This window comes from Psittacula echo (genome assembly GCF_963264785.1).
Source record: "Psittacula echo genome assembly, chromosome: 2".
Classification (NCBI taxonomy): Eukaryota; Metazoa; Chordata; class Aves; order Psittaciformes; family Psittacidae; genus Psittacula; species Psittacula echo.
Genome location: NC_137737.1, coordinates 119045419 through 119061133, shown reverse-complemented (window position 1 = coordinate 119061133; position 15715 = coordinate 119045419). Strand labels below are relative to the sequence as shown.

Here is a 15715-nt window from a genome sequence, read left to right as displayed (position 1 = left end):
GCTCTTGTCGGTACAGATTTCTGATGGAAGCCAGCAAGCTAAAACATTCCATCAGTGCTTCTTGAAAAATATAATGTCAATCTTGCAATCAAACTCGGGACATAAAAATTTCAAAACCAGCTTTCTTTGTTGAGCTGATTTTTTTTGGGATTTGCTTTTTTTTGCTGCTTATTGATTTATTTGTTATTGTGTGAGTGTACAAAACCCAAGGATTATCATATTATGTTACTGTCTTTAATACTAGAAGTTAGTCTTTACCAGAGAGATTGCAAACTCATATATAAGAATAAATAAGGAATATTTTTTCACCATGTTTCCTGTCATCTTTGCAGCACATCAGCTGTATCGTAAGCAACTCAAGAATAGGAAAAGAAAACATGTTCTAACTTAATAAAGCAAATAGAAAAAAAAGCAGGCACAACCTGAAATGACAAAATATGTTATTTGGTAACAGTTGCTCTTATACCCCTATTTTTTTCCCAAATTCACTTTACTTCTAGTCAGCAGGAGGCTTATATGCATGGTTTAGCTGACTAAATGTCCTTTATCAAAAAATTTACTAGTGACTTGCCAGCCACAAAACATCAAAGCCAAACTGTAGAAAACTCCTCCATGATTCAGTTTCCAGACATATCACCTCAGATATAGAGATTTCACATCCTTTGCATTAAGGATTGCAAAACATATGAATCTGGACTATAGTAGCAGCAGCTCTCATTGACGCACAGAGCACCAGAAAAGTTCAATGTCAGTGGGTTCCACAGCACACATTTCCTTTACTTAAGATTTTATTTTAACATGTGTTTGTGGTTTTTTCCTTCTTTTTTCTTTTCTTCACCTTGCTTTTAAACAGCCTTTCTGGTTGTCCAATCGCTGCAGCTGAAAAGTTGGCAATGTCACAGGAAAAGAGCCAGCTCGATTCTTCAAAAGCTGGGCAGTGCCACGAACAGACTCACAGGTAGGAACTCTCAGAAACTAGTCTATCCAAAGTATTTCTGCACAAATTCTGTTGATCAGACCTCAGTCTTTTTTCCATTTCAGATTTCAGCTGCAGAGAGTAACTCGGTTTGCCAAGATGAAGCTCTGTAAAGCTAAATAACTTTCTGTATCTCAAAATTCATCATCAGTTTTCTGCTGGTTCTTGTGCATGTGGCTGGCATTAAAGACCATGAATCTTTTGAAAAACAATCAAATCTGGTGTACTAAATCTTACTTTAACACACATAGCCTACTTAATGGTTCTCAAATGTCTTTCTTTTTTAAACCAAATTTCTCATCTTACCGAAATGTTTTAAATAATTTTCAAGAAGTGTTCCTTGACCAAAATATTATGGCCACTGAAACTTGATTAAAGATCACTTTGACCTTACTGAACTTTTAGCAGCTCAGTCCTCATCTATTTTGTGATCCTTTTTGGAGATATCTTCCAGTGATCCCGTAAGTAGAATGTTACCTGAAAGGGTTGAGAACTCTGCTCATTCTGTTTCCTCACCATTAAATAATTCATATTTTGAGTTTCTTTATTTTAAGTTTATTGGTTTAATTAGTTTAATTTATTTTTCATATAATGGCATCAAAAAGAGGAAACATTTTTTATTGCAATTGTATTTTGTTTGAGAGTTATATGGACCCTACAGACATGCATAATTTGCACATCATTGGCACCACGACCATTACAACCTATTATATTCAGGTCTATTTAGGGACACTTTAATTTGTGGATTATTGACATGATCAGCTCTAATGGTTCCTTCAGAGCCATTACAGAATATTATGTCCATGTGTCTGCCAACTGCACGTGCCTTAACTCTGCATGTGAAAAGTCCTTAGGAAATTACTAAAGACAAGTAGTTACTGAACAGTAGCTAAATGGAATAACACACGTCTATCATATGTTCCTCCCAAATAACAGAAGCAATTATTTTGGATCATCTTATGTTATATTTATACCATACTCGTTCACAGTAACGTGAGAACAACAGTGATCCATAAAACCACAAGTCCTTTGCCTAGTAAAAATACAGACAATTTTTAGAAATAAAGGAAGCACCATGCTGCAGTAGTAATCTAGAAGTAAGTATCTTTCTTGTAAGTAGTCCACATCATTACTAGAGGGTACTAAACTTTTTTATGTCCTCAGCTTTGAACTTTTATAAAGTCAAAATACTCTAACTACCAGGTCAGCCACCACATGTACGTTATTTGTTTCTTATATACACCTACCATTAAGTTTTACATGTAACAATACACTTTCTGATACTGAGATGCAACTGTATCCTATTTTACAAGAAAAGGTTAATTAAAGATATTCTTGTCTTTCTCATCCATTCTTTTCCTCCTCTCTGCAGGACAAATTTAGCAAAGCAGCCTGAGGTATCTCAGTACAATTACAGAACTTCACAGCCAGTCACCTCCTCCAGAGCCACTCTGGCGAAAGAGCAGGAGAAATTTGGGAAAGTACCATTTGATTATGCCAGCTTTGATGCACAAGTCTTCGGCAAACGCACAACAGCACCTGCTGCACAAGGACGAAAAACACCCCAGTTCCTTGAATGTAAGCTTGAAAATCTATTATCTCTTGGAAAATGGGCAAACTGTTAATGATGGTTTTTGTTGTCATTGTTTGTTTTGCTTTCAAACTCCTAGAATTCAAAAAATCTCAGTAGGTAGCATATTTAACCACTTGTGTCCACAATGCTAAATGTAATAACTTGTTTGTTAAATATAGAATGCTAGAATGCCATGTGATTGATAGGATGCTGCCACGAGGAGTCCCATGGAATGTGTCTGCACAACACATAATGAATTGTAGCACAAAGAAATCTAAGTTAGGTTTTAAAGGCATTTCAAATACCTTTTAGATGTATTCATACAGGTATTATTCCTCCTAGATGACCATGCACTTTGGCTGCATTACTTCCAGGCCTGGATTGAATTAATTTTCAAATCTCGTATTTCTGTACTACATCATATTTGTATTGCAGACATATTCAATGCATCAAATTGTTACCAAGTTTCTTCTGCTTGCATCACTTACAAATTTGCTGAGGTACTACTCTGTACAAATGAGATACCACGGTGTGAACACTGATTACTTATTGCAGATGCTATTCACTATCTCCACGGGAAACTTCAGCAAGATTCTGTCATTGTATTTACCATTATAAAATACTTTTTAGTTCAGAGAAACAAAGGATTCTGTTGCCATGAGGGAAATGGAAAAAAAGTGTTTCATTGCACTGTATTTGTGTTTAGAAGAAAATAGATCCAAAACAATGTGACAAAAGACACTTTAGTTGGTTCTTCTTTCGTTCATGACAAAAAAAATCATAAAGAGAAGCAAAAAAGAAAAACAAATTGCGTCCCACTTATCCCATCAAAGGACAACATTTATAGGTGAACAGAAAAGCAGAAAATTATGTATAAGTACATATGCATATATAATTAATATAATTAGTAATATATAATTAATGCAATTAATACAGTAGGCTTCTAATTCAATATAATATTATATATGTTTTATATATTTATAAAATTTATATATCTATATATTTATTAGTGTATCTCTCCAAGTACACACACACACACATATATGTTTGTAGGTATCTATGTGTTTGTGTATATATGTAAATACCCTCTTTAAAATTGCAAATGAAAAGTAGATATTTATCTGGTGTGGAAAATAGGCTTGTTCAAATGAAAGCAAATATGTGCATTGCCAGTTTCTTGGGTGGCAGATTTTCCAATTTTGTTTGTAAAATTGAATATCCTCTATTAGCTGTCTCTTTGCACAGATGTATGTCTATTTCACAGGTTCATTTCAAGGACAAAATTATTGAAATGTTTTTATACAAACGCAAATGCATACATATGCAATTTATGGATAATGTATATTAGGGCTGAAGTTTGCAGCCTGTTGTTCTTGCAAAGATTGCAGTGTGCAGCTATTATTTTAATGGAAAGGTGAAAGTGAAAGAGCAGGTGAGTGCTTTAACTATGCAGATATACAAAAGTTGACAATAAGAAGCTGATGATGCGGTGATTGGTTTAGTGTACTATGTAAATATGTAGCTAGCCAAAAGCCCATCATTAGCCCTGTGTAGATTCTGCACTTACAAACTTGATTTGTTAACAAAACATTCACCTTTCATAGCATGCTTTTTTAAAATTTCTTTTTATCTTTTAGGGTGCATAACGGAACATGCACTTTTTTTTGTTCTTTAATTATAATTTGAAGTTAGGTGTGGTAACTGCTAAAAATGTAGACCTTCTTGCTTGTGCTTCAGTTTTACAGCAGCACTGGAGAAAGGGAGAACTGAATCATGAGGCTTTTATGTATTGCTCTACTGAGATGCCTCTAGTACTTGGAACAACTGAATATGGCATTCAGCTACAGTCAGTACGCACAAACAAGCATTTCTTTTCGAGCATCCCAAGTTTGAGGATAGATGAGTTCTTCAGTGACTTGTGTAGGGTTTAGCATTAAAATGCACTTGTCTAAAGCTCTACATCCAAAGGGATACAGAGCTTTGGGGCTCAGATCTTTACAGAGCAAGCAGATGGCCATACACAGAAATGTTCTTGTTTTATCTGGGTGTAGGCTGAGAAATTGGATTTTGCTTAGTTTATCTTTGTAGGATGCTGTGAGAGCTACAGACAAAAGAAGTAGTTATTGCTTCCTAAAAGCTGAAACCATGGTGCTGAGCTTTTCCTGTAACAGTTAGCAACATCTCAAAATCTAAAATCCAGAGAGCAGAGTTCTTTCTACCTGTTTTAGAATAAATATTTACGATGGAGAAAAAAAACAAAGAGCTACACATACCGCTTCTGTCTGTGAAAGTGCTTTTCTGTTCACCTGTTAATTTTTATTCTCAACTGACCTCTTTGTGCCTAATAAATCTGCATATTATTCAAAATAATAACCAACATAAGACAGAGAGCCAAGATCAGTTATATTCTGGTTCTTAATTGTCAATATATTTTTTTAATTTATTAAAGTGTAGACATAAATTCCTAAAAATTTCCACAAAATCAGAACTGAATATTCCTACAAGTAATGTTCTTATCTGGATTGCTCTGGTTCATTCAAGAGCGTGGTCTTGTTCTCCTTACTTACATAAGCAAAACTATTTAAATAACAGTCTTACTCATTTAAGTAGGGTAAGCAGTGTTTGTTTTAGCTAAGACTGGACAAGCCATTGCTGTTTTTTTACACAATAGACCTCCAAGAGAAATCCTTTATAAGCATACATTTACAATTGCATTTGCCCACCAGTGTTTTCAGGTCATGATGGATAACACACTAAGGCTTGTTCAGTCTTTCTTTGGACATCATTGCTTTCAGTGCATGAGTAAAGAATGAGTAAAATCTAACTAAAAGTCTTGGGCTTTTTGTTGAAAAATGTGTATTTGTCAGATAGAAATGAAATTATTGTGTTTCTGAAGACATTTTTGCAGCAAACCCTTACTGCCAATAGGAAATGGATTGTCTTAAATGTATTCTTTGAACATTTTAATGCTATGAAATCGTAGTCTGAGAAACAAAACTATTTAATGGGAAAAATCTCATACGTGCGATTGCTAATCAAATCTCTCTTCAACAGCAAAGCATTTTTCAAATCCAGTGAAATTTTCTAATCGACTGCCTAGTGCTAGCGCCCACACACAGAGCCCTTGCCATGCCAACTCTTATAGCTACGGTCAATGTAGTGAAGACACCCACATAGCAGCAGCTGCTGCTATCCTGAACCTTTCCACCCGCTGCAGGGAAGCAGCAGAGATCCTCTCCAACAAACCACAGAGTCTGTCTGCCAAGGTAGGGTAGTCCAAGAACCTGGAGGGTGTGCTAGCTACTGAACTGTGCGAATAAACTGTCTTTCATGTTAGTGACTGCATTAAATCCCCAAAAAAAGAGGCTTCTGTTTGCATGCTCTTTTGAAGAGAGACAGAGAAAAAATTAGTAATGCAGTGACCAGTTCTGATAAAAATAAATAAATAGCAGGAATTATGTTGTTAATTCTTTTTGTAATTGAGCCTTAAATACAAGGGGGGAATTTTGTGGGAGGAAAAAAGAAGGTTATTTGAAATCCATCAACAATCTGTGGTAGATAATGAGTTAGAACTATTTCAAGAGGGAATTTTCCTCCCTCAGAAACCTGCCATAAGCAATCAATTTGGAGGTTGGTTAAAAAAAACGAAAAAAATCCTGTTCTTAATTAAAATGATACTTTGCTAGAAATGGAACAGAATTACACCTATCGAGTCTGTTGTATTTGGAGTTCATGTCAGTTTAACAAGGTGTATGGAGGGAAATAACAACTGACTGGTAAAATTCTCCTTTCTGCTGGCAAGAAAGGAGAATCAGGCCCACAGCGTTTGGAGATAGATAATTTGGGCAAGTCTGTCATAATGGAAAGCTGCCTAATATTGTAGATGTTTGTGTGGCTTTCATGTTTTAGTTTCTGCTCTGCGTTTCCTCACAGATCTTTATGATTTACAAATGGTACTGTGTGAGCTATGAGCCTTAGTTTCTGTGCCATTACACAGTATTATGTTGCTGATCGAAATAGACAAGATTTTCTTCTGATGACTGTGGTTGTGGGACCACTGTTGATTATTTTTTCTAGTAAAGTCACACATGCTCCACTGCAAGGAAACTTTTTAAAGCTCTGTGTAGATGAGAGGGTGCCATTACAAGAACTTGAGAAGAAACCACTGGGAAATAAAAAGGGGAGTATCTGTTGAAACACAGAGTAGCAAGTGTGCTTCTGCTGTGGGACTCTGAGTCATTATGTGTGCTCCACAAGACGAATGACCTATTTCTCTGTAAGTCAGTGTCACTTTACCTAGTCTATTTTAGCTCAGTGTGTCTTAGAGGTGGCTTCCACAGCTGCCGGTCTGCAGTTTAGTTGGGCTTTCATTCACCATTGCTAAGAGGTTGGCAATTATTCTTTGAGTGGAACCATTATTTTTACCATCAGAGCAACACCTTGTTAGGTATTCCAAGCCTTGAACCTTTGCAGAGTGTTATCCCTTGTTTTGCTGCATTTGATTTCTACTTGTGAAGTCTTGGATCCTGAGGTTGATGTTGGGACATGTCAAGGGGTAGACTTTTCAGGGTGTGTCCACATGCATTCCCTGTAATCCCAACAAGTGCTCACAGAACCTTTCTCAGATGACTGATCCATGCCTGATATCTGCTGCAAAAATCTCCTTCCACCAGTCTTCAGTAGAGACTTCTAGCAAGGAAATGGAAACTGATGCCAATGGCTGGATTAAATTGCTGCTGCAGCCTTTGGCTGACCTCAGCAATAGACCTTTCTTGCCAGAGAAGAGCAGTAAAGGGACCAGGCATAACCCAAAGATTTTCTCCTCTGTACCTGCTTCACAGTTGCCAAATCATGGGGAAGGTTTGAATAGAAGTGAACATAGTCGTAACGATATGTAGGGACACTTGGGGCACATAGCTTACTCCTTTTTCACAGCCGGGAATCCAGTCTAAAAGAAAATCACCTCCATACCTTGCTGTCTCCCTGCCTCCACTTTTGCCAGACTTTCTAGAGGGCATAGTGCTACAAAACATCTGACAGAAGAATTGGAATTAGCTTCTGGCCAGAACACAGGCAAGTAAGTCCCAAACAGATTGGGTGGCCAAAACCAGACAAAACCCTTTTTTATTTGGTTTTGGCTATCTATTAGCTTTATCATACAGGATTCAAACAAAAAATTGTGGAAATAGATCATCAGGCCCTTTTCAATGAATATGCTTTCTGATTTATAATATGAAGGACAAAATAAGGCTATTTTTTTTTCTACAGGCTACTATCTATTTATTGATGTTTCTGATTTTTTTTTTTTTTTTTTTTTTGTGTGGCTGGTATTGGCCACAAGGGTAAATGTTTAACTGTTAGAATATCTTACAAATTTTTAGATTATAAAAAACATCTCTTGATACTTTATCAGTGCTTGGACTCAAACAAAGCAGCATCAACAGATGACTACAGAGTTAATGATTTCTCTTTCTGATCCTGATAGCACACACGTTCACCGTCTGAAAATACCTGTGAGGTGGCTGTGTTCAGAGCCCCATAAAACCAGACCTCTCAGCCCTGCCCTTTGCCACAATCTTTTGTTCCTTTCATAAGAAAGACTGATTAGCATCATCTATATTTTAGCAGGTCAAAACTGCTGACTTGTAAAGGTGTTTGCTCTTATAGCAGTAGCATTAGGCAGTCTCCCAGCAATCCAAGCCATGACACTTTGTAGGTGGAAGGCAGTGTGGTGGTAGAGCAAGGACAAGGGGGCGGCAGAGGGTTTCCTGGACTTGGTGGAAATCCTTTGCAAGTTATGCAATTGTCAGAGCTTTAAAGGTTTTGCTTCTACGTTTTAAAAGCAGAAGTTGAACTACAAACATTTAAAGAAAGTGTCATTTTCTTGAATTCACTCAGGGCATGCTTATGTCGCCTTGCTTAAACAGATGAGGAAAACACCAAAACATTTTTTAGCACAAGTGTATTTCATAAGTAGGTTTTTTCTCTTTCTGTCTCAAATTTTATTTCTTGACCTCCAGTGCTGTCCATTTTTTAGTAAGAATTGGATTTTTTTACCTTGAATATTAACTACTTTTCTGTAAATATAGGTAATGCTGAGATGAAGAAGTATGGTTTTACAGCACAGTTCCAAATTTCATTACTTTGAGAGACTTTCAAATACATTATGTATCAGTTCGAAAGGGAGAGTTTAAGCCAAAAAAAGAAAGGGAAGGGTAGCAAGGATAGAGAAAACAGATTGCACATTAACAGTACCAGTGGGAAGCAAAACTTCCAAAACTATCTAATGTACAAAGGTGATCTGCCAACTATCTCAAGATTAAAATTATGAATTTATAAATTAAGCAATTTAAAGAATAAATTTGTTTTGGAATGAGTATTAAAATGGATCTTAAATTTTATCTATGAATTATCTATCAGCTGCATACAAAATACTAGCATCATCAGATACCTTGATGATACTGCTTTCAAAAAATAATTAAAACCACATTAATCTTACATTATCAGCCTTTCAATCTCCACCTGGTACTGGAGTAAACTATTCCCCTGAATATAATCCTGATCAGCCTAATTATCATACAACCAGTACCCCTAACCAGTCTCCTGATTGCATTTGATTTGCAGTTTATGTAGCTTGATTCAGCTTGCATTGAAGTTAGAAGGATTGCCCTCAACAGCTTAGCCTGCAACTTCTAGCATAGTGCAAGAGTCTACATCATTGTAACATCCACGGATCTTCCCTATTTACAACCCTCACCACATTCATGCCTCACAGAGGTAGCTGCAAGCAATACAGTTTATCTGTATCCTCATCATTAGTGCTTGCCAAACATTTTGTTGACTGTTTTGGTGTTTTTTCCACCTGTCTAGACAAAACGGCTTATGCACTCTATGCATTGAAAGAAAACAAAAAAAATGACAATTGCTAAAATCGTTTAAAGTTCAAATTCTCGTTTTCAACAAAATTATGTCATCTCTCCATTCTTGGATATTGATGATGGTGATAATCACATCAATTATTTCAACAATGTAGTTAGTACTCAGCACGTTTGTCAGCTAGTCCTTTACTCCAAATACCTAAAAACCTAAATACAGGATGAAAAATCAGCCAAGAGTATCACTAGGTACCATCCTGTTATACTGCTGTGCATATTGCTCCTCGAGTACATTCTGGGCTGGCATTTTTTAATTTGTGAATTGCTCTGAGCTGAAGCTGTGACTTCATTTTTTGTCTCAGATGTTTCTGGGCAGTTACAAATTTTCTTATTTTGACTCAAATTAGTATTTTAATTTGCTGCAGAAGAACTCAATTGCTTAAATATAAGTCAGAAGAACTGAGGTTCAGGTGCATGTATATTTATTGGCTGGGCATAAAAAAACTGTACTCTTTTGGATGGTGTTGTATTAAGAATAGTATTCATATACATGGCAAGATACTAGTTTCTGAATTACTCCAAATACCAGAACTGAAGAGCTCTTTCGAGCTTTCCCAACTAGACTGAACTGCTAATGGAAATGCAGAATCACTGATGATGATGTATCTTTGCACTCACTTAGTATTAGGTTGCATGGCTGATGCTTGACCAAAGGATACATAAACCCCCTTATATGTAATGATACAATCTCTGTAAGGTCACAGATTTGAAATAAGACACAATAATTCACTCTTTCTGGTCCAGATATGAGATAAAGCTTAACTTGTAATCATTACTAGAGACATACTACAGAGTATTAAATGTTGTGAGTGATCAGATGGACCAAAAGCATATGAAAAAATGCAGGAGTAATTTGCCACAAAACCCTACTTCCTTTATTGTTCTAGTTGATGTAGTTCAGTTCTAAGAACAAGACTTAAGAACGTACTCAAAAATATTCTGTAATATATATGTCATAAAAGGGAGGCTGAAAAAGTTTTATGTTGAAGTACAAAGCACTTGAAGAAGGTAGAGACCATTTTTTGTTTACACAGAATCACAGAATCATAGAATAGTTAGGGTTGGAAAGGACTTTAAGATCATTTAGTTCCAGCCCCCCTGCCGTGGGCAGGGACACCTCACACTAAACCATGTCACGCAAGGCTCTGTCCAACCTGGCCTTGAACACCACCACAGATGGAGCATATTTATATTAGTCTTCATTTTAGACATATATTCATAGTATAGTGCTACTTGTACTCTATCTTTTCACTGAATAGATACTGGAATAAAGAAAATATGTTTCTGTCTTTTTTCTCTCCTTTTTAATTCTGGAATCTTTTTTATAGCTGCTTGTGAAAACTGTGGGGGTGATTACACTGTCACTGATGTGGGAGTAGATAAGGAGTAACCTGAATTTAATTATTGTGTGTATCCTCTCACCCTCATTGATTTTTCATCATTGCTTCAGTGGATTTTTTTCCTGGTTTACACCAGTGTAAATGTAAATAAGATCAAAATCAGACTCCCAAGATTTACACAGCCTCAAACTTACATAAGTTAGGAAATAATAAGATACATTTGCATCTTTATTTTACTTATGCTTTTAAGGAAGAATCAAAACAGTTTACATTGTTTTGGTAGCTATATTTTAAATATGTCATGCTAAATGGATAAATATAGGCCTGTTCACACATGCAGTAGAGTCAACAGTAACAAGATCTTGCCTTCACTGAGAACACAGCCTTTACAAGTCTGAGCTAAGCATAGTAAATGCCATTTTCTGTCAGCATGTCATAGCACTGCTCTAGGGTTTTTTGCCATTTGCCATTTTTGTCTTTTTAGTTCCATTTTAAAAATAATGTAAAAATAAACGTGGTAAAACAAGCAAAGGAGACATATTGAGAGGAGGGTGGAATGAGAGTAGGAATGAAAACTGGAGTAGTATCTCTGACTATCCTTTCTTTTTGCTCTGCCATTTGGAGTTTGCTATGAAGGCAGCAAAGTGGTAGCTCTTTTATACTATTCTGAATAAAAAGCCATGCCATAAACCTGTGATCCATCTTGTGATGGGCAAAAGGGGATATTTTTCCATTACTATATTTAATTGTTGTGTGCATCTGTGAGCTCACTTAAACCCCATCTGTACACTACTTCACAAACACACAACCCAGCCTTCCCTGATCAGAATTAGGTACACGTTGGACAGCCCAACTTCTATGTGAATTTCAGGAAAGTGCTGAGAAAGCTTTAAATATCCACATTAGTTAACGTTCTGCTTATCAGCCAGAACTCCTTGTTGTGGCTAATGGTACCTGTTTCTCAGACACAAAGCATTTCCTGTTATTTTTTGATGTCTAGGTTCACCAAGGAGGGGACCTTGATTCTTTTGGATCCTTTTTGTTGTCTCTATTGCCCTCTGAGTAGCTGATATTTTGTCAGCAACAGAGAATCTGCACTATTTATGGGGTTTGCACTATAAAACTACTGCAGCCCAGTCACATGGCTTCCTTTCCTAAGCCATCTGTCACAGAGGTCTGGAATTTTATGAGGATGTTGGTTGTGCAGACTTAACCCAAGTTTTTTTATTATGAAAAATGTCATCAACTACAATATTTAGCATTTTACTTTACATTGGCCATTAAACTTGATTACTGTAGCTCTGTTTCATTGCTATAGTTACATATCAAGTATGAAGCCAAAAAACACTGGGGCGATCATAGCAGAGCTATATTGTTGGATCCTGGAGTATGTACTTGGCACTGATATAGTTAATATCTTGGATTTTTGTAACTAAGGTTTATTAATGCTGGTATAAAAATGTATTTGATATTATACAGATGGCATAAGATGTTGTGGTTACTAAGTTATTATCCAGGATAAGCTTCACTGTCAAATTCAGGGCTTAAAACTATCACAGGAGATTAAACTATTTACTAAAAAGGGGCAGAAAGATATAACCAAAGCGTCTTAGTATGAACATATTAGAAGTGTGTTTACTTCCCATCAATATAATAAAACATCTCTCTCTTTAAGCTGTATGATTGAAAATGTGAACTTTGCTATGCAGGAGAAGCAAACAAGAGATGCCTGAGTTTCTGAATGGGGGACAAGCAGATGGCTTGGTAGTGCTTTAGTCTAGGTGGGCATCTGTCTTAGACCCATAGATCTAAAATGGAATCAAGCTGTCTGGGTAAGAAGAGATCGTTGGGCCTTAAATTTTCATTTTCTACCAACATTTTCCTTCTGATTAAAAAGATTTCATCAGGCACATTTTACCTTTAAATGGGTCACCACTGGCAGTGGTAGAAGACAAGGCTGCATGAAGGAAGCTTGTGTTTTTAGTCCAACCAGGGTGGCCATGTCACACTTTCAGCACAGGGGAAGAATTCCTAGTTTCACCACAACTGTTTTTAAGATCTTCAAGCAAGGAGAAGTTTCACTCCCTTTCTTTGGCTATTAAATGGTTAACTAATCACCAAGCTCCAGCAACAGTTCATGGGAAAAAAGAGAAAGGGACCCTTTGTGCCAGTGTCTAATCTATTCCTAAGGAAGAGGTCTAATAATGATGGGAAAACTTGTGCCCTGGACATACATGTCTCTTTTCCATTTCCCAGAGAGGCTAGGTGACTGACTTACGTTAGTGGTTTACTTTTACATTACTCAAGGTAGAAAGTCTCAATGTGGCTTTATGCGACTGTCTCTTCCAGTTAAGCAGCACCTAACATACCTTGCCCCAAATTTTCAAGTTGTATTTGAGTTTTGTGATGATGCAAATAAAAAATAGTAGTGAGGACAATAACAGAAAAACACATAGCAATGTTAATTACAGCATTTTACATTGCGGATCTATGACATTACCTCTATAGTCTTAATGTTTTCCACCTTATTCAGGACAACACACAGAACTAGTCTATCAGGTGCTCCTCCAGAAGCCACCTCTTTCACCTCTCCCTGTTCTCGACTTCAGTAATTGTTGGCAAGGGCTAGTATTACGCTCATCCTTATATACACAGGATGTCAATATGAAATTTTGGTAGCCTGCACTAGTAAGTTGCACTTTCAGGAGCTTTTCACCATTTCAAGAAGAGGAGTTTACAGTCTTTTTGTGTGGTCAGACAGGGTGAGGCAGAACAGTGAGCTTTCCTTCCATTGTTGTTCTTGTACAGCTAAGTAGGAGCTCCTCTGAGATCTTCTCCCAGACTGGAAAGAGCAGTTGAGTCTATCCCCTAACTGCACACACCCTTGCAATCAAAGGCTGCTTTTTGATGCAATTCCCAGGTAGTAAAGGCTTTGGCAGCTCATGCTTCAGGTCACCATCAGGGAGAAACTCCTAAAGAGCATTTTATAGCTCCCAGTCTAGTGGTCTCAGTACAGACTTGTGCCTTAGTGGCCTAGGCAAACAATGATTAAAGCATTATGTTATCTTGAGTGATGTACAAAACCCTAGTGAAATTTTTTCCTACTGTTCTACTTTTAGGTATATTTCTTTCCCCCTCCTTCTCTCCATCATGCTGCAGATGTTGTAACGTTTCGGTGGTGTGGGGGGAAGGGAGGATACATAATAGTATTGCTGTTGGTGACCTAAACAATGCATTAATGCTTTTAACTGTGAATTGGGGTCATAGTTCTCTATAAGAGTGAAAAGATCAAGAAGATTTAAAGCTAAACTTTTTTTAAATAAAACTAGATTTAGGGTGTATGGGTTGTGGTTAAGAGGCATCTTATTTAAATTCTACTTGCTATGTTTAAGCTGAGATGCAGGGATATCATTACTGAAGCTACGCTTAAGTCTGCCTAAGAGTTGGACATTAACTGATATAAATCGAAAAGCTGGTTTTAGATTCAGACAAATTTAAATAAAAGCATACATTTATATTTATCCTTTAAAAGCACCACATGGTTATGTTGCAGCCTCACCATGTCCGTGTCTGAACATGTCTCTGTTTCCTGTTGCATGTCAGGGAGCTGAGATAGAAGTGGATGAAAATGGCACTCTGGATTTGAGCATGAAAAAGAACCGAAGCCAAGACAAAGTTATGCCTCTCACTTCTTCCAGCATAGTGCTTCCCACTCCTTCCTCTTCTCCTTTCAAAACAAGCAGCATCCTGGTAAATGCAGCCTTCTACCAGGCTCTTTGTGAACAGGAAGGCTGGGATACACCAATCAACTACAGCAAGACCCATGGCAGGAAAGAAGAAGAAAAAGAGGTATTTTTATCTGTTTCTGGATGACTTTTTCCCTTGGATGGGTGGCCATATGATGGTCTTTAGGATGACCAGTCTAGTGCATTTTAAAGGGAATCAATTTCCATGGGTAGAAGTTTGTGAACATTGAGCTGGCTTTAAATCCATCTTGGACGTGACATAAAAAATCACTACTCACTTTGAAAAATCTTGCTCTCAGAGCCTACTTGTGAATGTCTATTAGTCTCTAAGATCAGGAAATCAAAGGTATCCATCAACAGAAAATGATTTTTTTTTTTCCTGATGGCTCAATTTTGTAGCACATACACTCAAATGGCCTAGGGGAAAAAGAAAAAAAAGCAAAAAACCAAAAACTAAAGAAAACCCAAACCAAAGCAGCTTTTTACATGCTGAAACAAAAAGTAATTTTTCCACATCAACTCTTTCTAATTGTAGATAATTTATTATCTAAGTATTTAAACACATGCTTAGAACCATGCCTACAATATTATTTCAGTAGAAAACTTTTCCTTTTACATGTAACATACTTCAAGAAATCTCTTCCAGTGAGTCTTAGATTTAACTAGTGAGTCCAGTGGTCCAGAAAACAGTCTGAAAGCACAAATTCAGAAATTCAAAATAGTTAGGAATTTCTGAAGCTCTTGATTATAAAAAATAACACAAGAGGATATATACGTAATTTCCTCTAGTTGAGATATTTTGTATCTGATAAGCAAACAACATAGAAAACTAGATGAGCATGTAAGGTGTCTTCCCTTTTCAACCTGTCCTAGGAAATGTAAAAGCACAAATTTGAAAGTGCAGTTGCAGGAACAAAGAAGAGCAACTAAAATTTCAGCAAATATTTCTATTTAGCAATTCTCCAACTTTAATGTCTAATCTTCTAGACTGCTACTTTGAACTTGATAGTTGTTCTGGTTTTGGTTTTGTTTCTGTTTTGTTCTTTCATGTCTGTTTATCCTATCTTGGCAACAAGGCAGCATAGTTTCCTTTTGTCTTTCTTTCTTATTCCTCTGATTTCCTGGTGAGTTTGGGTTCATTTTTT

General features: G+C 36.7%; 1 protein-coding gene across 1 annotated transcript in view; it reads left to right on the top strand.

The window, feature by feature from the left end:
* ST18 (ST18 C2H2C-type zinc finger transcription factor) overlaps window positions 1-15715 on the top strand; it is a gene marked incomplete at its 5' end in the record, with an annotated part of 68894 nt that overhangs the window by 30046 nt on the left and 23133 nt on the right. Inside the window, 4 exons of the mRNA XM_080610901.1 lie at window positions 854-958; window positions 2349-2554; window positions 5604-5815; window positions 14428-14673. Coding sequence (XP_080467027.1) covers window positions 854-958; window positions 2349-2554; window positions 5604-5815; window positions 14428-14673 — 769 coding nt within the window. The remainder of the gene's footprint in view (window positions 1-853; window positions 959-2348; window positions 2555-5603; window positions 5816-14427; window positions 14674-15715) is intronic.